At 37.2% G+C, this 25964-nt stretch overlaps 1 protein-coding gene across 11 annotated transcripts in view; it reads right to left on the bottom strand.

The window, feature by feature from the left end:
- Positions 1 to 952: 952 nt before the first annotated feature.
- LOC139760854 (uncharacterized) overlaps positions 953 to 25964 on the bottom strand; it is a 206610-nt gene continuing 181598 nt past the window's right edge. For all 11 annotated transcript variants that reach the window (XM_071684550.1, XM_071684559.1, XM_071684555.1 and 8 more), the window contains one exon: positions 953 to 25362. In XM_071684550.1, coding sequence (XP_071540651.1) covers positions 25177 to 25362 — 186 coding nt within the window. In that variant the 3' untranslated portion in view covers positions 953 to 25176. The remainder of the gene's footprint in view (positions 25363 to 25964) is intronic.

The following is a 25964-nucleotide window of genomic DNA, read 5'->3' as shown; positions in this document are numbered from 1 at the left end:
GCTGAACCTTTATGCATTTCCCTGAAATAGATGAGTTGCCAAAGATGAACATGTTCAAGATGGTGAAGATGGGAATAGGTCCTACAAGCTACTACTTTACCTCTCTACATTATCCCAAAGCCATCCCCAAAAGTGATTATCGTACCCTCCACAAAACAGCCAGATTGTTAATTCTGAATGCATCTACAGGACTATGCCCACAACCACCATAAATCTATAATTTGAAAAGCAGATCTGGTTGGTTTGTGTTAAACTAGATAACATGATAACATCAAATATATCACAATCAACATCAAGTAAGACATCTTTCTATTATAAATCCTGCTACTCATCAATAGATGAGTTTTCAAAGTCCATCTATATACCAGGCTCTACTGCTAATCTAAGATGAACATTGGCTTCTTGTTCCGAATCTGAAATATTGCCAGAAAGCTGGTCTCAGATAACTCTCACCTCATTTAGGAAACTAGTCAAAGGCAAGACTGTGCCCTGACCTATCGACTTGTTGAAAGATTACAATCTTTAGATCTTTTCGGAAAAAAGTAAACTACCAAACATAAACAATGAAAGCAACAAGACACTGCACCATTTTAATGCTAGCACAAGAGGAAGTTCCTATGATAATAAAGTAAACTGCTGACTGGAAAAAGAAGTATGGCACTTGCCAGACAGAAGCCCAAGGCTGGGCATTATCAATTCCTACTTTAAGAATACAAAAGGATTTTCTTTATGTAGTCTGGTAATAGCTAACTAACAATACTTCAGTCATTTGCATTAATGGTAAGGCTGTTACATAACTATTCTATGAATTTTCCATATAACCTAAGAGTCCAAAATAAAAATTAATGGGATTTAAACAGAGATCCTTGCCTAACTGTAAGGCTGGGGAAAAAATTCACATCAAGAATTTGCAATATATTCATAGGTTTTTCAAATCAAATGAAACACTATATATATATAGATAAGATCTTATTTTCTTTTTCAGGGCAAACACTTTTTACAGCTTTGTACAGCGAACACACTTAAAGAGTTTACTGGTGCAAGTTGAAGTGTTTTTCTGAATTACATATAGATGGAATCTCAAGATATCAATACTTTTATACATATGGAATCTAAGGAAAATATGAATTTCATAACATTATTTTAACTGAAATCTTGGTTCTCAAAACAAAATTCCTCTTTTTTGGAATAAACGAGTAAAAGAACCAAAAACAACTTTCATCTTTTTGAAACACAAATTTGACCTCACAAATTTACTCTAAATACCCTAGTACACCAACATTTAAAATCCGGTTTGATTTTCTAATTACCTTATAATCAAACCAAACAGATAATTCCTGTATTATGTGGCAGCTTAGAAAGTCGTACTTTGAACACTGGTTACATAATCAACTATGGGATGAAGTTAACACTTTAAAACATCACAAAATCAAGATATTTGAACCAGATTATCAATAGCATACTTAACATTAATATGCAATAGAACAGAAAATAATCTCAAAACCTATCCCACATTTTCATTTCATGATACAATGAACTGCAAACAAAGCTGAAGATTTGGTGCATAACTCACGCTCAATGTTAGAGCACATGAACACTGATGCAAAACAGTAAAACATAAGATATTCTGGTCAAGCAACATTAGCAACTTGCAACCAGCCACTCAGGAGCCCTAGGTGGTGAGTATTTTATCATCAGACACCATATACACGCCTACCTCAAAAAACTGACAAGTAATTTGAGACAAAGAAATAAAGATGAGACCAAGTAACAGGATTTTAGTAACTATATGCACTGGACTTCCAAAAAACAAATACTGATATTTGCCACCAAAGAGCTTTATCAGTCTTCTTAATTCATAGCTGAATATTATATATATATATGTGTATATATATATGTATATATATATATATATATATATATATATATATATATATATATATATATATATATATATATATATATATATAGTAAAGTTTATGATGATTCATCAGTAACACCTTATAAAACTAGTAAGAGACTTTACATCTCATCATATAATAAATGCATTATTCATGACTGTCTTTAGTTGCCACTTAAACACCTTTTTGCATTAACAAGATTATATTATCAATGAAAAAATAAAATGCCAAGGGAGAACAATGATAAAGCCCGTAATGAATTGTAAGTTGCCTCATGCCATTAGTCATGCAAAACAGTCATCTAGACTGCATTACACCAGATAATGGGGAACAATGATAACATTCACTCCTACAGACTCCTAAACCCTTGGATGCAGTCCCACAAGTTATCACCTGAAAACTGTGTTTACTGTGGCATCAAGCTTCAAAAGTTTTCAGCCAATTACAGCTTCAGATATTTTGGTTCTTGATGGGGCTGAGGGATACAGCCAATGTAGCTACCACAGAGATGATATATCACTTGTGTATAAATGCATTAACATGGCTTTATACACACTAACACCTACAGAATCAATCATAACATGCTTGATACCCTCTGATACTTCACTCCCCATTACCCTGCAAAAGTAACTGTACTGTCCAACATAACACAGTCATAACTGCAACACAGTCATTCCCAGGTGGACTTCTTTATAAAATATATCAAAGCAGATAAAATTACATGAACATCTTTCCCCAGTGGGAGTAAGTGGAGACACACATGCCAGGTGCCACTTTGTGCAATACCTTAAATAAAAGACTTAAAGGATGTCTTTCTCTGCCTTTACCATATCCGAAGAATCTGGCACACACTGTAGGAATTACCGTGTAAAGCAACACACTTTTGTAAGCTTGCTGCACAAAGAAGTTTTGGCTGCTACCACCAAAGCAAGCAGAAGCCAAGGAGCTCACTATGGAATGCTAACAGCAGCCAAATCCAAATTCAAAAGCTTATTCTACAAATACTATAACAAATGCAGAATGGCTTTGACAATAATTGAAGTGAAAACTTTCTAAGCCTGAGCAAAAGCTATTTTATTATTGGCAGCATTAAAATTGAGTGATTTAAGATTACTTAAGGACATGTTAAAAAAGTGGAGTATTGTATGTACAAACTTCTTAACAGATGTGGGGACAAAAACATGTTCAAACACTGTCAACAGTGACACACAACATTACAATGACAAGGATGAGGAGACATACAGCAGCGTGGGTCAGTAAAAAATAATGATAACATACACTGACGTAAGGCAAGTTCCACATTCCATTACAAGTGGAATTTAACCTGGTTTATGGTGAAAATACTAACTATTAAGTTGACTCAAAGCACCATTGAAAGTGCAACTCAACCATACATTCAGCAGGCTGATACTATCTTCCACTGATCCACATTTAACAAAACATCTTATGTACACAACTCCCAGAACAACCATTTGCCACTGTGCCTGATATGTGATCCTCTGAAAGTGTATAAAAGTTGAATTTATCTTATTCACTGATAAAATCATGTCTACATTTGCAAGTCATCCCAGAAATTTTATTGATCTCCAGAAAGGAGAAAATAAGGTAAGAAAGCTAATTTTTTTTTTATTTTCTACTTCCATACTTAGCAGTAGAAAAACAATTCCATGCATGTATACATTTATAGTTGTTAATGGACTCTGCATGCTCAAGGTTATAGCACAAGTGAAAAGTCGCCTTTGGCAAAGTTGTATCACTGGGAGTACAATCTTGTCAAGAAACTTCTCACTCGAATGGATTCTACATTTCCCTACTACTGAAAGTAATGCAGCCTTGAACTGCAGGAACTTTTAGAAAGGATCTGGGTAATAACAGGACTCTCTCATTAAAATTTATGCTAAGGTAATCATAAATGAATAAAAAAATATGAATTCATGCACATGCATTCAGATGGAAAAAGTGAGGAAATGGTGACAGCAAAAGAAAATTTAGGCACCAAACTCCCCTATAACACAAGTCATCACATACATTCATTTCAAAACACTTTCTTCTTTACTATTCATCTATAATTAACCCAGGATTAATTTCTATCTAGAGACCTTGTATTACCCCTGACCTTTCTATAGGCTCTAGCAGCCTAATTCCACACTATTTCCAGTAGCAGGGAAATGAAAACTTTGGAGTGAGAAGTTCTCTAGTGAGAATGTACTCTCAATGATGCAGCCTTGCCTGAGGCAACTTTTAACTCAAGTGTCACAAAGAGCAGGCAGAGTCTGGTAACATCTCTCTCTATTATATATATATATATATATGGTTTACCCCAGACGTTTCACATGCCCTGATTCAATCCACTGACAGCACATCAACCCCAGTATACCACATCGATCCAATTCACTCTATTCCTTGCCCGCCTTTCACCCTCCTGCATGTTCAGACCCTGATCACTCAAAATCTTTTTCACTCCATCTTTCCACCTCCAATTTGGTCTCCCACTTCTCCTCATTCCCTCCACCTCCGACATATATATCCTCTTGGTCAATCTTTCCTCACTCATTCTCTCCATGTGCCCAAACCATTTCAAAACACCCTCTTCTGCTCTCTCAACCACGCTCTTTTTATTTCCACACATCTCTCTTACCCTTACATTACTTACTCGATCAAACCACATCACACCACACATTGTCCTCAAACATCTCATTTCCAGCACATCCACCCTCCTGCGCACAACTCTATCCATAGCCCACGCCTCGCAACCATACAACATTGTTGGAACCACTATTCCTTCAAACATACCCATTTTTGCTTTCCGAGATAAAGTTCTCGACTTCCACACATTCTTCAAGGCTCCCAGGATTTTCGCCCCCTACCCCACCCTATGATTCACTTCTGCTTCCATGGTTCCATCCGCTGCCAGATCCACTCCCAGATATCTAAAACACTTTACTTCCTCCAGTTTTTCTCCACTCAAACTTACCTCCCAATTGACTTGACCCTCAACCCTACTGTACCTAATAACCTTGCTCTTATTCACATTTACTCTTAACTTTCTTCTTTCACACACTTTACCAAACTCAGTCACCAGCTTCTGTAGTTTCTCACATGAATCAGCCACCAGCGCCGTATCATCAGCGAACAACAACTGACTCACTTCCCAAGCTCTCTCATCCCAACAGACTTCATACTTGCCCCTCTTTCCAAAACTCTTGCATTCACCTCCCTAACAACCCCATCCATAAACAAATTAAACAACCATGGAGACATCACACATCCCTGCCGCAAACCTACATTCACTGAGAACCAATCACTTTCCTCTCTTCCTACACGTACACATGCCTTACATCCTCGATAAAAACTTTTCACTGCTTCTAACAATTTGCCTCCCACACCATATATTCTTAGTACCTTCCACAGAACATCTCTATCAACTCTATCATATGCCTTCTCCAGATCCATAAATGCTACATACAAATCCATTTGCTTTTCTAAGTATTTCTTGCATACATTCTTCAAAGCAAACACCTGATCCACACATCCTCTACCACTTCTGAAACCACACTGTTCTTCCCCAATCTGATGCTCTGTACATGCCTTCACCCTCTCAATCAATACCCTCCCATATGGATAATTTACCGGGAATACTCAACAAACTTATACCTCTGTAATTTGAGCACTCATTCTTATCCCCTTTGCCTTTGTACAATGGCACTATACACTATATATATATATATATATATATATATATATATATATATATATATATATATATATATATATATATATATATATATATATTTCTTCTTTCTTTTAAACTATTCGCCATTTCCCGCGTTAGCGAGGTAGCGTTAAGAACAGAGGACTGGGCCTTTGTGGAATATCCTCACCTGGCCCCTCTCTGTTCCTTCTTTTGGAAAAATTAAAAAAAAAAAAAAGGAGAGGGGAGGATTTCCAGCCCCCCACTCCCTCCCCTTTTAGTCGCCTTCTACAACACGCTGGGAATACGTGGGAAGTATTCTTAATATATATATATATATATATATATATATATATATAAATATATATATATATATATATATATATATTTTTTTTTTTTTTTTTTTTTTTTCCCCCAAAAGAAGGAACAGAGAAGAGGGCCAGGTGAGGATATTCCCTCAAAGGCCCAGTCCTCTGTTCTTAACGCTACCTCGCTATCGCGGGAAATAGCGAATAGTATGAAAAAAAAAAAAAAATATATATATATGTATGTATGTATATGATACAGTGCTGGTGGCTGATTCATGTGAGAAATTACAGAAGCTGGTGACTGAGTTTGGTAAAGTGTGTGAAAGAAGAAAGTTGAGAGTAAATGTGAATAAGAGCAAGGTTATTAGGTACAGTAGGGTTGAGGGACAAGTCAATTGGGAGGTAAGTTTGAATGGAGAAAAACTGGGGAAGTGAAGTGTTTTAGATATCTGGGAGTGGATGGAACCATGGAAGCGGAAGTGATTCATAGGGTGGAGGAGGGGGCGAAAGTTCTGGGAGCCTTGAAGAATGTGTGGAAGTCGAGAACATTATCTCGGAAAGCAAAAATGGGTGTGTTTGAAAGAATAGTGGTTCCAACAATACTGTATGGTTGTGAGGCGTGGGCTATGGATAGAGTTGTGCGCAGGAGGGTGGATGTGCTGGAAATGAGATGTTTGAGGACAATATGTGGTGTGGGGTGGTTTGATCGAGTAAGTAATAATAGGGTAAAAGAGATGTGAGGTAATAAAAAGAGTGTGGTTGAGAGAGCAGAAGAAGGTGTTTTCAAATGGTTTGGTCACATGGAGAGAATGAGTGAGGAAAGATTGACCAAGAGGATATATGTGTCAGAGGTGGAGGGAACAAGGAGAAGTGGGAGACCAAATTGGAGGTGGAAAGATGGAGTGAAAAAGATTTTGAGTGATCGGGGCCTGAACATGCAGGAGGGTGAAAGGCGTGCAAGGAATAGAGTGAATTGGAACGATGTGGTATACCAGGGTCGACGTGCTGTCAATGGATTGAACCAGGGCATGTGAAGCGTCTGGGGTAAACCATGGAAAGTTCTGTGGGGCCCGGATGTGGAAAGGGAGCTGTGGTTTCGGTGCATTATTACATGCCAGCTAGAGACTGAGTGTGAACAAATGGGGCCTTTGTTGTCTTTTCCTAGTGCTACCTTGCACACATGAGGGGGAGGGGGTTGTTATTCCATGTGTGGCGAGGTGGCGATGGGAATAAATAAAGGCAGAAAGTATGAATTATGTACATGTGTATATATGTACATGTCTGTGTGTGTATATATATGTGTACATTCAGATGTATAGGTATGTATATTTGCGTGTGTGGACGTGTATGTATATACATGTGTATGTGGGTGGGTTGGGCCATTCTTTCATCTGTTTCCTTGCGCTACCTCGCTAACGCGGGAGACAGTGACAAAGCAAAATAAAATAAATAATAAATATATATATATATATATATATATATATATATATATATATATATATATATATATATATATATCTTTCTACCCCAGGAGTCCTTGCAATCCTTTGAGGCTCATGCAGCACTCAAGAGGCTGGCTATGTCCATCAGTGAAGACCAAGGGTTATACAGCATATGATGTTGTTTGTGCATCTGTGAAGAAAATGCTGGACAACTGAGAGGTGCTCAGTCTTTTATATGGTAGTTTCCTAATGGGAATAAAGAGGCTTTGGATATGTTGAAACAGTGCTGTAGTGTTGCAGTGATGAATGATGTCCAGAGCATACATGGATGGGAAAGTGTGGCTCGTGTTTGTCTGGGGAATGAGGTTTCGATGGGTGGATTACTGGTGAGCTGGAGTTGAAACACAGAGTTGGGAAGTTGGTGTTACTGGACTCCGCCTACATAAGGTTGCACTATGAGTGAAAAGCAATCTTTGGCAAGACTATATCAATGGGAAAAAAGTCTCACTGAAAGACGTTTTACTCAGGAGTCTACATTTCCCTGCAACTGTAAGTAGTGCAGCCTTGATCTGAAGGAGCCCTCAGACAGGTCCTGGGTAACACTAGGACTGTCTCAGAAATAGGTTTAGGGGTAATTATAAATAAAATAAATAAACTAATTCATCTAAACACACACATGCACCCTCCACCATCAAATATGACACATAAAGATACCTGGTCACATATACATTACTCAATGATATGTCTGAATAACCAATCTCACCTATAATATCTGATGACATGTCAAGATAACGAGTCACATCCATAACCCAGTGAAAAATCTGGGTAACCTATTAAACCTACAATAGTTGCTGACATTTCAGGATAACCAAATGCACCAATCGTATCTTCTGACATATCTTTTTAATCAATTATATCTATGGTGTCTGCTGACATGTATGAATAACCATTCACATCTATATCTGATGACATTTTAATAATCATAGAAGTCATATGCATAATACTTACATATATCTAAATAACATGTCACACTACAATATCACTGTAAAATTTCTGGATAACTTGTACAACATTTTTATGTAATCATATGTTTAGATCACCTGTCAAGATTGTATTCATTCACAAATGGATGAGGATAACCACACACTTTTATATACTGTACATTAATTATCTTACCATACATTTGTAACACTATATGCATCTCAGTGATATTCTATGGTAATGTATGTTCATATCACCCATGAATGCTCAATCCATTACTCTTATATTCAGACCATACATACATACAAAGCCAGTGTGATCATCAGGGGATTACATATCAGGCACAGTCCACTCATTATTTATACACTTAAGGATCAATTAAGAGACATGCTATGTCCATGGGACAAATCATCACGACACAATGACACACACTAAAAGTACAAAGGGTTGAAGGAAGCATGACTCAAAAGTGTCTCATTTGAAATACAGGTATCAGGTGGTGAGCGATGTAACTGTATTATCATTATTCAGATATACCAAAACAATCAAGCATTTAGTATAACTTGTGTTGAACACAGGCATAAATCATGACAGTGGTAGCACACAACTTATAAACTTTAAGGAATCCTCATGTCTTTATATATATTAATAAAGTTTAATTACTACTAACAATCTAAACTAAGGATTAGGGTAAAACATAAAAAAATATACCAAGTATTAATGGTAGCTTTGTTTTTCAAATATAATAAACTTAAAAACAAAAAAGAGATTACTTGCCTTAAGCTGTCTGATATGGTGTGGTTAATGGAATTACACATGAAGCTTACATTTAATATGACAGATTCTGATCAGTATCTGGATACCAAGAAACCTATTCAACATCACAATTTTACAAAGAAATAATATTTACAATATCAGATATCAGAAAAAAGACATTTGTACTCACAAAAACAAACCTTGTTAGTAATATCAGCATCAATAACCTAAAACATGTTTTTATAAATCTACTTGAATCCATTAAACTTAAGTACAAACTCAATATTCTTTTGCGTTCCTTAAAGAACAAAAAAAATATACATAAAATAAAAACTTAACATTACAAAACATATGAGATTCTTTGGGCCTTTAGCAGCTTCTTCCGAGACACGCTAACGAGAGACAAGGTGAGCAAGGGATGGTGAGGGGGTGAGCAGAGCTACGTGATGGGTCAGGGAGCTCATAGGGATATGGGTAGCAAAGAAAGATTTATTTGTTCAATGATCACAGAAAAAAACACTTAAAAATTTCATGCAATGACTAATTCAGAGAAAAAATGATCAAAGGTTATCAAAACTGAAAGAATAAATGATCTGAGAAGATGCTAAAAGGTTTAAGTAATGGAACCATAAAAATGAGTATCAACACTCAAATGCATCAATTATCAAGAGGAATATAACTGCTTGTTAGGCTCTCTAGGGCAGACTAAGTAACAGTCACATCAGGAAAGGTCACATACTGAAATGAGCATACCAAATTAAGCAGCCAACATGTGGCAACACCAGTTACAAATGAGCCCTTCAATAATATGTCATTCTTTTTCAAAATCACAGAAAAAATTTCATTTACAAGAAAACCTGAGGAAGGTTTATACATTATCAACATGGTGAGCAATCTTATTCATACATTAGCTGCCCTCAAGATACTACGTAAGAAAGCACTTTCACTGACTTGCTGTGTTCTCACTCACCAGGTGTTGGGAGCTCAAATACTATGAATGGCAAGATCTTTAGCAATGACGGTTGAATGTGGTTAGGAAAAAATATCTTCAGAAATAGTGGCTTTCATGTCTTTGAGCACAGCTTATGAAATGACTGATGTTCTAAAATTTAATTATAGTTTCCTTTACAGGTTAAAAATCCACCGGAAGAATCACCTCATGAGAAGATGTACAAAGGATTCATGAAAAAGAAATTGTCTTAGTAATAATGTTTACAGTGAGATTCAGCTAGCTATATATAGGATGATCAAGGATTACCATAAAGGAGGTGAAAGAGAAGGTTATGTATAATAACAGGATTATAAAGTGCAGTGATGTATATCACAAATTTTTCAGAATAATTGTTCAATCATATGTCCATTTAATCTCCTGAGTTGCAAAAATGTTAAGCAGGTAAACCATTAGAATACAATGTGCAAGCATGAAACCTCAGTATATGAATCACGGCATAAATAACATCAAAATGATCATCATGTTCCTTGCAATATGAATGTGATCATATGGCCTCTTGTAAACTGAACAACTTACTTTTACAATATAAAAAATCTTGGTTTGCTGTGATACACTGATCATTTTCATTGAAACCACTGGTTAAACTTTCAGTATAATATGATCTATATCCATCATTAAAGCTAAGTGATGATATAAAAGTTTTTCAAACCGTACATTACCATAAATACAATCAATCGAAAGTCATATCCACACCCATACATGACACAATAAAACAACTCAGCACATGCATTGTACTGAATAAATCTTTAAATTTTTCAATTTTCTTAACGTGTAATCTGTTGCCAGGTAGCAAAATACTATTATACAAATAAGAATATACTGTAGAACTGCTATTTAACCTTAAGTACTAATGAATCTTATGTGACAAAACTGTCATAAAACCCAGTAATTCTACAAGCTTTTTGAATTCATTCTTTCTTGACTAAAGAATATCATATGTGACACAATCACATTTTTTAGGAAGACCAGTCTCACCACCAGTGGGGTTCTACAAAATTAATATAAAAGTTTTTATCTGCACATCTTCAAGAGTAATTTGGATTTAATACTGCTGGTTGCACCCAAGAACATAATACACTATCATTACATTTAATAGAATATGGTCTGAATTTATAACTTGACCTGAATCAGGAGAAAAATTGGTGTCAATAATCTTGATGTGATGCCTTACGAAGGAATTTATGCATATATATTGGTGTTACTAGAATACACCTACATGAGCTTACACCATGAGTGAGAAGTCACTTTTTGTGAAACTGTATCATGAGGAATACATTCTTATCAGAGAACTTTTCATTCCCTGTTACTGGTAGTAGTGCAACCTTGGGGCTACTGAAGCACACGGAAAAGGAGCCTTGGGCAATTACACACAAACACACATTTCTTTCTTTCATAATATTCGCCATCTCCCGCATTAGCGAGGTAGCGTTAAGAACAGAAGACTGGATATATATATATATATATATAATATTTTGCTGACAGAAGCTGGACTACAGCACAGTTTATATTTGTAATTATATATAAACAGCATTTTGGCCATATCCTCATCTCATACATGCTGATTACTGTTAACAGATACTAATCAGCAAAAGAAAGTTAAAGATATCTCACATATAATACAAATTTTCTTAAAATACTGTATGATATGTTTGCCGAGTTCCAGCTGACATATACTAGCATGTGAACATGAGAGGACTGTACAAAGAATTTGTCATACTTTAATCTGCTTCATATCACTTACTGTGTTTTACTGGAAGCATTTGAAAACAAACCTATTTATTTAGGATTCTTAGCCTTCTTTTTTATCTACCTATCTATTTGTTTGTCTGTCTGTGTCTTTAAAAGAAAATCAACAGTAATGCAACACTAAATATGGATATGTTTATCTCATTTTTTTTTCAACTAATTCAAAGATAGCTGGACACATAAGTGTTAGAAGTATGCATACAAAGGTTTATTATCAAACACAATACTTAGCATTTAATAACAATAACTGATATAAAACAGGAAAATATGACCCTTATCACAAGTACAGTAATTCTTTTTGTTTTTTATCATAATTAGCCCTGGAACAATTTCTATGAAAGAGTCCTGTTGTTAACCAGGAACTTTCTATAGCCTCCTACAGCCCAAGGATACGCTACCTCCAACAGCACGAAAATGTAGACTCCTTCAGTGTGAAAAATTCTTTGAAGAGACTATACTCCCAATGACATAGGTTTGTCAAAGGTAACTTTTCACTTGTGTTGTAACTCTGAGCAAACAGAGTCCAGCAACATCTTACCTTCTTGACCCAGGAATCCCTTATATCCTATCCTTTTGAGGCTCCTGCAACACTCAGGAAGGTGTCCATGACCACAGGTCATAAAGTGTTGTGATGTTGTGTGTGTGTGTCTATGTGCAGAAAGTGCAGGGCAGTTGCATCATGGGCAAGAAGGAACTTTGGATATTTTGAAACAGTGTTTATGGTGTTGAAGTGTTGGGTGATGTCCAGGACATGAGCACGAGTGTGACTTGTGTCTGTCTGGGGAGAGTGGTTTCTGATGGGTTACAGTTTAAGACTTGAGTTGGGAGTTTGGTTGCTTAGCGATGTTGTTTCCTGTGGGGTGGGGTAGCGCCAGGAAAGGATGAAGGCAAGCAAGTATGAATATGTACGTGTATATATGTATATGTCTGGGCATGTATATATATATATTGAAGAATGTGTGGAAGTCGAGAGCATTATCTCGGAAAGCAAAAATGGGTATGTTTGAAGGAATAGTGGTTCCAACAATGTTGTATGGTTGCGAAGCGTGGGCTATGGATAGAGTTGTGCGCAGGAGGATGGATGTGCTGGAAATGAGATGTTTGAGGACAATGTGTGGTGTGAGGTGGTTTGATCGAGTAAGTAACGTAAGGGTAAGAAAGATGTGTGGAAATAAAAAGAGCGTGGTTGAGAGAGCAGAAGAGGGTGTTTTGAAATGGTCTGGGCACATGGAGAGAATGAGTGAGGAAAGATTGACCAAGAGGATATATGTGTCGGAGGTGGAGGGAACGAGGAGAAATGGGAGACCAAATTGGAGTGGAAAGATGGAGTGAAAAAGATTTTGTGATCGGGGCCTGAACATGCAGGAGGGTGAAAGGAGGGCAAGGAATAGAGTGAATTGGATCGATGTGGTATACCGGGGTTGACGTGCTGTCAGTGGGTTGAATCAGGGCATGTGAAGCGTCTGGGGTAAACCATGGAAACCTGTGTAGGTATGTATATTTGCGTGTGTGGACGTATGTATATACATGTGTATGGGGGTGGGTTGGGCCATTTCTTTCGTCTGTTTCCTTGCGCTACCTCGCAAACGCGGGAGACAGCGACAAAGCAAAAAAAAAAAAAAAAAAATGTATTTACATGTTTATATATCATTATACATGACAACTAGAGTCTAGTGTGAACGAATGTGGCCTTTGTTGTCTCTTCCTAGTGCTATCTCATGCATATGCGGGGGGAGGGGGTTGTCATTTTATGTGTGGCGGGGTGGCGACGGGAATGAATAAGGGCAGACAGTATGAATCATGTACATGTGTATATATGTATATGTCTGTGTGTGTTTATATATGTATACGTTGAGATGTATAGATATGTATATGTGCGTGTGTGGACGTGTATGTATATTCATGTGTATGTGGGTGGGCTGGGAGACAACGATGAAGTATAATAAATATAAACATATATGTTTGTATGTATGTATATGTGAGTGTATGAGCATTTATGTACATATATGTGCATATAGGTGGATGGGCCTTTCTCTATTTGTTCCTGGCAATACCTCGCTAGCACAGGAAACAGCAAACAAGTATGAACAAAATTCACTAATTCATAAGTACCCACCAACAGAGTTCTATGAAAGAGTCCTAGCATCACTAAGGAATTCCTTTTAAGGGCTACTACAGCCCAAGGCTGTGCTACTTTTAGTAGAAGGAAAACATAGACTCTTTTGTAAAAAGAAGTTCTTTGTCAAAAAGGATAAAGCCTCACTAAAGGTGACATTTAACTTGCACTGTATCCTCTTGCAGACAGAGCCTGGTAGCTCTCTCTCTCTCTATATATATATATATATACTTACTTCCTAACCCAGGAGTTCCTTCTATCCTTATGAGGCCCATGTAGCACTGGTTGGGACCACAGGTCATTAACTGTTGTGATTTTGTTTACGCATCTTTGTGCAATTGAGTAGTTGGTGCTCAGCGTCTTGTTTTCAGTAGTTACATCACAGGCACGATCAGTCCTGTCATATGCTGAAACAGTGTTTGCAGTGCTGTAGTGATGGGTGATGTCCGGAGTGTAAGTAGGTTAGTGTGAATTGTGTTTGTCTGGGGAGTATAGTTCAACTGGAGCTTAAAATGAGTTGGGAGGTCAGCTGCTCAGAACTTGCTGGGTTATTTTAGTGCAGTGGTATATTTGTTGGGGGTCAGGAGATCTGCAAGATGTTACAAGAGTGTGAGGTAGTGTTAAACTTTTCATTTCTACTTATGAGTTGGTGGTTTGTTAGGGAGTGGTTTGGTTGGGAGAGTTCTAGTACTGTTCCACAGAACTGAGTGCTGGGCACGTTGATGTGTTTGTACTTGCTTGCCTTCATCCATTCCTGACTCTACCTCGCCCCACAGGTAACAGCTGGAAATCCTCCCCTCCAGTTTTCACTTTTCCAAAAGAAGAAACAGAGAAGGGAGCCAAGTGAGGTCTTTCCCTCTAAGGCTCAGTCCTCTGTTCTTGAAGGTACCTTGCTAATGCGGGAAATGGCGAATATGAAAAAAATATATATGTATATATATTCTAAGGAAATAAACACTGCATAAACCATTACAAAAGACAGAGGCATATGCTCCTTGACAATTATTAGAACATGAACTGGACAATGACCACACAAGGTTTTATTGCTTTTATCAAAATTCTATGAAGCTATTTTACGTGGATGGAGTAAAAGGAACTAGTACCTTTACTCCTATAATAAAAACATGGAACTGAAGTTTAAAGAAGTAATGACAAAGTGACGTATGAAAGCTATTATCATCAAGAACAAATGCCACAGAACTTTACACAATATCTGATTCCTCCCAAATAAATTACTTTCCTTTCATTTCTAATTAATTTTTTATGTTCACCATTACCAGGTCTCTAATCCCGTGTAAATAATACCTTGAAAAGATACAGCAAATAATGCACATGATATGAAGTCCAGTGAAAGTCTGAAGACCAACTTCCTATTCTCTGTAAGGTATACACATGAAAAAGTTACAGTATACCAGAATAATTTGAATTACCATGGGGTAAGTGAATGGCTTTTGAAGCAACAAAGTAAAATAATTTCTATAACAGTGATGGAAGGGACTTACATGCAATGAAATTTAATTTACATTTGTGTTTGCATCCATTCTAAATGATGCACTGCTTTTTTTTTCTAAATCAATTACAATTAGGAATCGTATTCCTTTACTATGTGATTTGTGATACTTACAGTTGCTAGAGTAAGCTTTGGAATTCAATCTTCATTTACAGAGACTACTGCTAGAAAAGAAAAGAAAGAAATCCAAAGAAGATGAGACATATTTCAGGATCGAACAAAAGTATTATGCTCTTATAACCCTGCCTTGCTGAACAAGTATTATAAATTCTAGAAAAGCAACCCAAACAAGAAAATTTGCCATGATATAGCATCTACCTGACACTTCTACTTTTGTTGTAAATTCTCTTCTCTCAATCAACAATGATGGATGATCACAGTACAATAATGGATATTAACTTCCTGTCAAACCAATGCACTTTTCCCTAACACTCAAGCAAACCTTCCCTAAAGTGCCAATCAATGCATCTATCAAAGAAACTTCTAATGATTATGGAACTTGTTTTCCACTGTGACTTAACGAGGCTTCACTGTTTAACAGTTTAGACAAGCAGGCCTTAAACAAAACATATACCTCTAAAACCTTTAATGAATTTGCCAGTTTCCACAAATCATCCGATAAATACCAGGCTTTTCAAAGCTAACAATTGCTACCGTAAGCATACAAAAAGACTTAATAAGACTAAATATTACACTATGCCTCCAAAAATACTGGCCAGACACTCAAACATGTGCAGACCACCTTTATGCAATCAAGTAAGCTGGGAAGAAGATATAATACAGTGAAGTGTCCTAGCTGGTAATAACATAAAAATGCTTACTTTTCAGCAATGAAATAGTAAACACAAATGTGCCTCTACTGTAAAGGGAAACTATCATACACAAAGACTAATAATTCTACCATAATACCCATGGGAAAAGCTTCTAGAAAGAAATAAAAAAAAATATATTTTTACAAACTATTCATGAACATCCATCCTTGTGTATTAAAACTTTCAAAATATCATTCATTGCAACAGAACTTCACCTGTCCTTAAAATATCATCTGGTCAGAAAAAAAATAAAAGAACATAGAAGCAACAAAAGCATCTGACATACCCAAAATGTAAGCAAGCGCAAAAAGTGCATGTATGTAATAATGACTGATAAAATACCAAATGCCTATTCAGATACCTCAAAAAAAAAAAAAATAGTTACTGGTTAATCCCGTGAGCATTTGGCTTGAGTGTTGCTTTTGTGTTTATGCGACTGGTGTGGGAAGTGAATATTATGACTGTGTTGTATGTGATACCTAGAATGAGTAGTGTTTTGTTTAGTTGGAGACACTGTCCATTCAACATGTGAACAGGAATGCAGTAAAAGGAGGGATTAAAGATATTTATGGAGATCCAGACATTCTGTTTTGGGTTAGCCACTGCTTCAATTGTGAAATGCAAAACTGCATACATGATGTTTTTGTTTTGTTAGGGTATTGTGATGTGATTATATCATCTTTTGATGAAAGGATTTTCATTTTGAGGTTTGCCCGAGAAAATGGAAGGTCATGTAGGATGAGATTGAATAATGTTTGAGAAAAAATTGTTTCACTGTAGTGTTTTGGTCTTTTGGAGGTGGCCTGGTATGAAATTCACAAAAAATTTTTTGTTGCAGGTGGAAGTCGCATTGGTCATAAGTAGGGGATCAGGTGCACTTTGGATTTTGATCCCGCGAGCTAGCTGCTTGTGTGCCCACTCCACTAGCTAGACCATACCAAACTCGGTAAGCTGCTGTGTCATGTGATTATTGTGTGGCCATCGGCAACTCAAGGGTGGGCTGCTTTGATACCTGCTTCTTTCCCTATACGTCAAAGCTTTGGAACTCTCTACCTTCTCATGTCTTTTCCAATAACTATGACCAAGCACATTTCAGAAGACAAGTTTTTAACTTTCTTAGAAATTTGTGGATAGTTTCCCATGTCTTTTCTTCTTACATTTCATAATTCTTTCCATATTTCAATTAAGGCCTGGCCTTGGCATGGACTTTTGTCCATGACTGGAAAAAAAAAATAGTGAATTGGAACGATGTGGTATATCGGAGTCGACGTGCTGTCATTGGTTTGAACCAGGGCATATGAAGTGTCTGGGGTAAACCATGGAAAGTTTTGTGGGGCCTGGATGTGGAAAGGGAGCTGTGGTTTGGTGCATTATACATGACAGCTAGAGACTGAGTGTGAACCAATGTGGCCTTTTTTGTCTTTTCCTAGCGCTACCTTGCACACATGCGGGGGGAGGGGGTCGTCATTTCATGTGTGGCGTGGTGGCGACGGAAATGAATAAGGGCAGACTATGAATTATGTACATGTGTATATATGTATATGTCTGTGTGTGTATATATATATGTATACATTGAGATGTACAGGTATGTATATGTGCATGTGTGGACATGTATATATATATACATGTGTATGCAGGTGGGTTAGGCCATTCTTTCGTCAGTTTCCTTGCACTACCTCGCTAATGCGAGAGACAGCAACAAAGTATAACAAATAAATAAGTAAATAAAAACAATGTTATATGGTTGCGAGGCATGGGACAGTGGATTTGTTGGAAATGAGATCTTTGAGGACAGTATGTGGTGTGAGGTGGTTTGATCGAGTAAGCAATGAAAGGGTGAGAGAGGTGTGCGGTAATAAAAAGAGTGTGGTTGGGAGAGCAGAAGAGGGTGTATTGAAATGGTTTGGTTACATGGATAGAATGATTAACGAAAGATTGAAAAAGACAATGTATGTATCAGAGGTGGAGGGAATGAGGAGAAGAGGGAGACCAACTGGAGGTGGAAGGATGGAGTGAAAATGATTTTGAGTGATCGGGACTTGAACATGCAGGAGGGTGAAAGGCATGCAAGGAATAGATCGAATTGGAATGATGTGGTATACCAGGGCTGTCAATGTATTGAACCAGGGCATGTGAAGTGTCTTGGGTAAACTAAGGGGCCTAGATGTGGAAAGGAAGCTGTGGTTGTGGTGCATTACATGTGACAGCTAGAGACTGAGTGTGAACGAATGTGGCCTTTGTTGTCTTTTCCTTGCACTACCTCATGCACATGCGGTGAGAGGGGGGTGCCATTTCATATGTGGTGGGGGGAATGGATGAAGGCAGCATGTATGAATATGTACATGTGTATATATGTATATGTCTGTGTATGTATATGCATGTATATGTTGAAATGTATAGGTATGTATATATGCATGTGTGGGTGTTTAAGTATATACATGTGTATGTGGGTGAGCTGGGCTGTTCTTTCATCTGTTCCCTTGCCCTACCTCACTAATGCCACAGACAGCGACAAAGTATAACAAATAAATAAATGATATCTTATTCATACATATTCATCATTACCTGCATCAGCAAGGAAGCATCAAGAACAGATAATTTGATAATCATTTCCTGCGTTAGCGCCATTATCGTGTTTCATTTTCCCTGTGGACTCATAGGAATACACATGTATACATATGTGGTATACCGGGGTCAATGTGCTGTCAATGGATTGAACCAGGGCATGTGAAGCGTAAGGGGTAAACTATGGAAAAGTCTGTGGTGCCTGGATGTGGAAAGGGAGCTAGGTTTCGGTGCATTACACATGACAGATGTGGAAAGGGAGCTGGGTTTCGGTGCATTACACATGACAGCTAGAGATTGAGTGTGAACGAATGTGGCCTTTTTGTCTTTTTCTAATGCCACCTTGGGTGGTAGCGGAGTCCATTAGTACCTGTATGCATAAAAAAATCTTTTTATTACCTAACTCCAAGATCCTTTTCACCTAAGGGACTCCCAAAGCTTCAATGCTATGTTACTTCCAGTAGCAAAGAAATGACGGACTTCTTTGGACTAAGCCTGTACTCCTTCTTGTCAAAAAATGGTGATACAGCCTCACCAAATGTGATCAGTCCACTTTCTGAAACAAACTCATTTAGGCCTATCTTATCTAAGATCAATACAATTGATTTTCCAGAGTTAAAAGCAACTTCTTTATTGGCCAGTGTCATATATGTTTAGCTTTATTATCAGGGATAACTAAGACAAACAATCCTCGGTAAACTAGAGAAACATCATCATTGTACACTGTTCTAATCGACATTACTAAGACTCACTTCCCTACATACTCAGTGTATTGTACCTTCTATTCAATGTTACAGGAAAGAAAAGGACAATAAGATTACACACCATGATTTCAAAATTTCCAAAATGTTGACTAACCAACTGGAATTTCCATAAAAAAAGCAATTCTATAAGCTTTTTAATAATCATATCAGTTAAATCAGAGAATCTGTCAATGAAAGGATGCTATGGAGATAATAACAACACCCAAGTCATCAACCTTACGCCTGGTCACCAAAACAGACAACAAAAGAAAAGCTGAAAAGGACACATAGATTCCAATTGACATTAGTCTTGAAATACCACTTAAAAGCTTGCAGATGAAGTTCAGAGTTTATCTAAAGGAAAATGAGGATCTCCCATGTGTTAAATGGGGATAAACATACACCTGAAAAGGGCCTTAATCCTTCTAAGACCAAGTAAGGTTCTCAACCGAGTCAGTGAACAACAATGTTCAGTTAGCTGAGAATATGAAAAAAATATGATCCATGATTACAAGTCAACAAAAAAAAGATTCTTTGGCTAACTCCAACACTTCTAGATTTTCTAAAATCTAATCATAGTGCTTTCTGATATAACCACAGGACTACCAAAAAGCATCTCTACAGGTATGTAGTTTACTGTGCAAATTCATTTATGCACATTAGTCCACAATAATTCTTGAAAACTGGACACACAACCGTACATAATATTTTTTTCCATATATTCATAAATTTAACGATTTACTATTATGACTAGACTCTTTTTTGGCAATGATGGAAGTGAGAGGAAAGAGACACTCCCTTTCACAGCATGGTTTAGATGCTGCTGTTTCCTGAGAGCAATCACAACCATTGGCTAGAAGACTACTAACAGAGCTTGATTGTGGCAAACACTCCCTTACCTCTTAAATTCTAGCCATGATTTGGATACTGCATTCAATATCTAATGGGTATTCCTATTGTCTGTTATCTATTTGGACAACTAAACCAGGATACTGGACTTTCATTGTAATTCATTCTATAGTATCCACTCAAGGTAACTTACGACCTTACGGGCAAGGCAGGCTTCTATCTGAGAAACTTAAAAATTATCAGCTGGTTCTACAGCACTGAATCATCACACTGACATTTGGAGGGGATCTGAATTTATAAGAGCTAAGTCTAGCATCTGCATCAAGAATGATGAAGTGGGTTAATCTCACTTTATGCATGAAGTGAGATTAATAATGTAACAACATACTATTACACAAATGAAAAGCACATGTAAGATTACACCCTTTCCACTAAAACTGAAATTCGATATCCTCGTCAAGACAGGAGAATGCAAACTAGAAATTCTAGTATGAGGGGTGAAAGAAGTTAACTAGATACAAAATCTTATGCATATGCCCTAAAAAAATTCAAATTTCCTTAAATATCTCAAATAACAAAGGGTGTTTAGATTCATTGTCTAATCCCATATCATCTTAGTCTGATTCCAAGTCTGAAATCATCTCAGCATGAAAATCACGATAAAGCTTTCTAGATGTCAGTAGCATAAATGCACATCAAACTGGATGATACTTTATAACCTGGAACTAAAGTAGTACTATATTGTGTCTATCCTACAGTAGGCTATTTCATATAACACTGAGCCTTCAGGTCTAGCATACAATCCTGGATACTCTAGAATACAATATTGCAAGACAATTGACACCCGTATTGAAGGAGCATGAACTATCACCCAGTTGTCTTAGATATCAGCTTGAGGATCGACTGATTACTGGACCCTCAAGTACATCTATCCTTTTGTTCCAGAATTTAATTGCACACTCTATCATATGCCAATTACTACACTGAACTATTACTTTAATATGCATAAATATACTTCTGTCCTGCTTCAGGACTTTAATGTTAAAAGTAGTACATGAAACCATTTTACATCCTCTTTGTAAAGACTGCTAGTCTTGTTTTCTGTCTTATCAAAACATCATCACTTAAACACCAAGCACCTGTCCCATCCTTATTTTTTTCATATTACCCACCCTTTACTCATTTTGAAATGATTCAGTGTGGAAGAAGATTCTTGGAGAGGGAGTCCTGGCTTGCTGGTAAACCATAAAGTTAGATAAATATCTTTTATTATTATTATTGTGGGTGATGTAATGCATATTCAATGTAAAGACATGTGAGGGGATGGTATCAAATGCTTTGTTAACATCAACTGCCAATAGTACTAAGCAGGAAAAGTTGTGGTTGACTGAAGCCAATTACGATGTTACTATCAATTTGTAATTAACTATTTGTACAGTATGGGATGGTAGTTTTACACACAGGGGACCCCCCTCCACCCGTTTAACTTTCTCAATCATAAACTTTGATAAATTTCTGCATGCTGTCTGCATTAACCACTTTCATTCATCCATGGGAACAGAGATGGGGCCAAGAGAGGATTTTCCCTCTAAGGCTCAGTCCTCAACCCTGCCTCACTAATACAGGAAATGGTGAATATGTATGGAAAAAATTCACTCTTTTCCTTGCATGCCTTTCACACTCCTGTATGTTCAAGCCCCAATCCCTCAAAATCTTTTTCACTCTATCCTTCCATCTCCAATTTGGTCTCCTGCTTCTCCTTGTTCCCTTCACCTTCAACACATATATCCTCTTTGTCAATAAGATTGATAGAGAAGCTTTGTCCATGTTGCTACAATGCATGGTGTGGGAAGAAAGGTATTAGCAGTGAGGAGATTATAACATGAGAGTAAGGCGTGTGTATGAGTGGGTTGTGAGGGAGGTAAGTCATTCCTGGTCCTGGTGAAGGTGGGTCTTTGGTGAGGGTGTGTGATGTCACTACAGATGTTTAATCTACTTCTGGATGGTGGGATGATACCAAAGGAGTTTGCCTATGGCAGTCACTACATAATAGTACAATATGCTATCAAATGTGAAGATAATATTCCATTGTTATTAGTCAATTTTGTTTTCACATAAATGGGCTATAAATACATTAGTTGGTGAGTAACTAGCCTTAGGCAAATGAAGTGTGATGATGATAGTAAACCAGTGGAAAAACAGGAGGTATAATTCGTGGTAAGTGTGAAGGAAATGGTAGAGATGGGCTTAGAATAAAGAAGTTTATCAGCATTATAAACCTGGCCAAGGGGGTATTCTTCCTCCTTAATAACCTTAAAAATGTGTGGCTTGAACCTCTTATCACCCACATGGTCGGCACAAGTAATCTCTCTTTAAAAAGGTGATGGTCTTTCGCTGGTATCTCTTGTTATAATTTTCAAGCTATCCTACACTGATTTAATTTTGTAGAGTCTCCTTTCATCACTCAGGTTCCAACCAGAATACTGTTTTATTCACATTAAACTCTTCAACAGTATTTGGACTACCATCCTTATCTTTGCTTTCCTAAGTTGTCCCAATCACATATGTATTATTGAGCCAGTCATGGAAGAACTTTTGTCCAGCTGTTGTTTCATCCATAGCAAAAAAAATTTTTCTTCCTTTTAACCTTAGCAGATGTAAGAATCTTGTAGTAGTGGGAATGAATGGGATCATATACTTACTTACTTCCTATCCTTGTTCCTTCTATCGTTAGAAAGCTCCTGCAATACTCATGAAGCCGGCCACATCCACCAGCCAGGACCACAGGTCATAGTGTTGTGATTTTGTGGGTGCATCTATGTGCAGAGAGTGCACGACAATTAAGTGGTAAGTGCTAATTGTCTTCTTTATGGTAGCTGCATCACTGGCATGAAGGGTCTTGGGAGATGCTGAAATGGTTCATGTAGTGCTGTGGTGATGGATGATGTCCAAAGCATAGGTGGAATGGTGTACTTTGTGTGTGTCTGGGTAGCGTGGTTTCTGACATGTTTGCTGGTGGGCTAGACTTTTTTAGACTAGGCTGGAAGGATACCTGTTTAAAGCTTGTCAGACTTGTGCACAGAGTATGTTACAGAAGTTTTAGGCAGAGGTATGCTTTTTATCGTTACTTGGGTTTGGTGGTTACTTATTGAGCTGTTTGGGTAGGAGGAGCATATTACTGTTGCACTGAAATGATAGCTGAGCATGTTGAGGTGGGACTGTACCAGGAGGATCTTTGTTTCGTTGTGAAGGTGTGTGTTTGTGGTTGTCAGAAAGCCAGTGATTGTTCTAAATGCTCTATTTTGCATGGTTTGCATGAACATTATATTTGCTTTTAAGATATGTCCTAGGTATCATCAAGACTCTCTCACAAAAAATGAACCTGGGGTAATTGTAAATAATATAAGTAACATCGTGGAAGACCAGGCAAGTGAGGCAGAGCATAAAGTGGAGCAGGTGAATTGTTTGGAAAAGATGTTAAGGGATTCTTTTTCTTGTCCAAATCTGGTACCAATTAATGTTTGAAGGGCATTTAGCTTGTGTGTGACTTTTGTGTTGATTATATATACGCTCATATTCACAAGTAGTGTGTACGAGATAACCATCTAAAAAAATAAAAAAAAAAAATCCTATACATGAATGACAGAACACATTATGCTAATCTTCTAATTCATTCAATATCTACAAATCTAACCTCATAAATGAATGCTCCTTAGAAGACAAATGTAAACAAACAGCTAAGACTTAGTCTTTTGAGGGATACAACCTACAGGGATCGACAACACAGCATGATAAAATCTAGTGGCATTGAGGGTACTTAATATGACCACATATCAAAAAATTAAAATATTACCTGGTGGCAAACTGAAAAGAAAATTTTATGGTCTAATGGTAATAAATGAATGGAAACTAGTTGCAATCAATGGAACCTTGATGATGGAGCTCTCCTTATCAATTGTCAATGATGGGATAAAGACCCTGGTGATGGTGAAAACAAAGTAAATCTAATGTTTTGAACAGCAAATCACAATATGCAAAAATGCTTCAAATTACTATTAGAAATATAAATAAAATTCATGGATGACATATTAAGAAACGAGCATCTAGCTTTAGTTGTGAATAATGTTGGTCCTGTTGCCAAATGTAGAATAAAGATTGGAAACAAAAACTTCAGTAACATAAAAAAGCACTAGCAATGTGCATTAGTTCTGCATAGCATATCAATAAGTAAAGAACAGAAAAAAAGATTGAAAGCAACTAGCAGGCTCATCTTGGAGGAAAGGACAAAAATTTCATACATCATGTACCTCGGAATTCTATGGCAGTACAAGATGGATGAATGTGCTATTAGAAGGAGGACTGTAAAGAAAATAAAAGTTAAACCTAAAAAAAGATTGATAATTAATAACATTTGTTGTGCTTTGGTTTCATATGTTAAACAAAGTAATATACTTCTACAACTCCTACATAAGGCTCACATTCAGTGGTCTTTTCTCAAGACAAGAAAATGAAGCAAATGAAAAAGCATCTGGGCTAGTGGTGTGAGGGATGACAGGGTATGATGGAACAAAAAAGTCAGGGTTACAGAAGAGGACAGTAAAAGAGTAGCGTGTTTCCAGGTCAGAAGCGGCCGTAATCCCCGCGCTCACTAAACGTGCCAGACGGCCTGAAGGCGAATGGTCTTTCTCTGGCCAGTATCAGAGCGTTGCTGCGGGGGGGGTGGCGGCCCCCGACCCGACCCCCCTCAGGTGGTAAGTAGGTGATTCAATTCATGGTGAAGAGCTAGGAGGTCTTTGATACGATCACCTAACTGCATGTTGACACTTTCCACCACACCTCGTTGGGAGTCCTGTGTTGACATAGCTACATCTAGTTGAGACTGAGCACGTGCAGTTTCCATCCGTAATTGTTCATTTTCATCAGTTAAACGCTGAAATAAAAGAAATTACTCCTCTACCTTCAAATACGATTAAGCATACAAACTGTATGAGAACAATATAATGTTGGTAATTTCATTTGCATTAAAATTAAACCAAAAAGCATAATTCATAAAGTCTCTGCAGTGTTGCCATTGGGATTAAATGAATTGATGCAGTGTTTGCAAATTTTACAAAAATCAAACTTTATTCAATCATGAACATGCACTGACAGAAAATCTAATCTGTAAGAGATAATAAGTATTCAGATAGAGTGGAAAATCTAATCTGTAAGAGATAATAAGTATTCAGATAGAGTACAAGTCATCATTTCATCACCTTTTTTTCTCTATCACACCAAAATTCCACTTCTTGCTCCCATTCATATACACAGATACACCTCCTTCCATATTCCCCTTTAAAAATTCTTCCCATACTGGTATTAGCCATATTTAATCCCTCAACTGCAGAGCACATCAATATATGAGAGTATAGGCAACTGCAGTACACATCAAACAGATGCATTAAATTTAACTGAAGTGGTCTGAATTACTTGCTTCCAAAGAACACCTATAAGGCAGTACTGTGATGCTGATGGCCACAGCTGGAGAAATAT

The sequence above is a fragment of the Panulirus ornatus genome, chromosome 38 (genome assembly GCF_036320965.1).
Source record: "Panulirus ornatus isolate Po-2019 chromosome 38, ASM3632096v1, whole genome shotgun sequence".
In the NCBI taxonomy this organism is placed as follows: Eukaryota; Metazoa; Arthropoda; class Malacostraca; order Decapoda; family Palinuridae; genus Panulirus; species Panulirus ornatus.
This window is presented reverse-complemented; position numbering and strand designations above follow the sequence as displayed.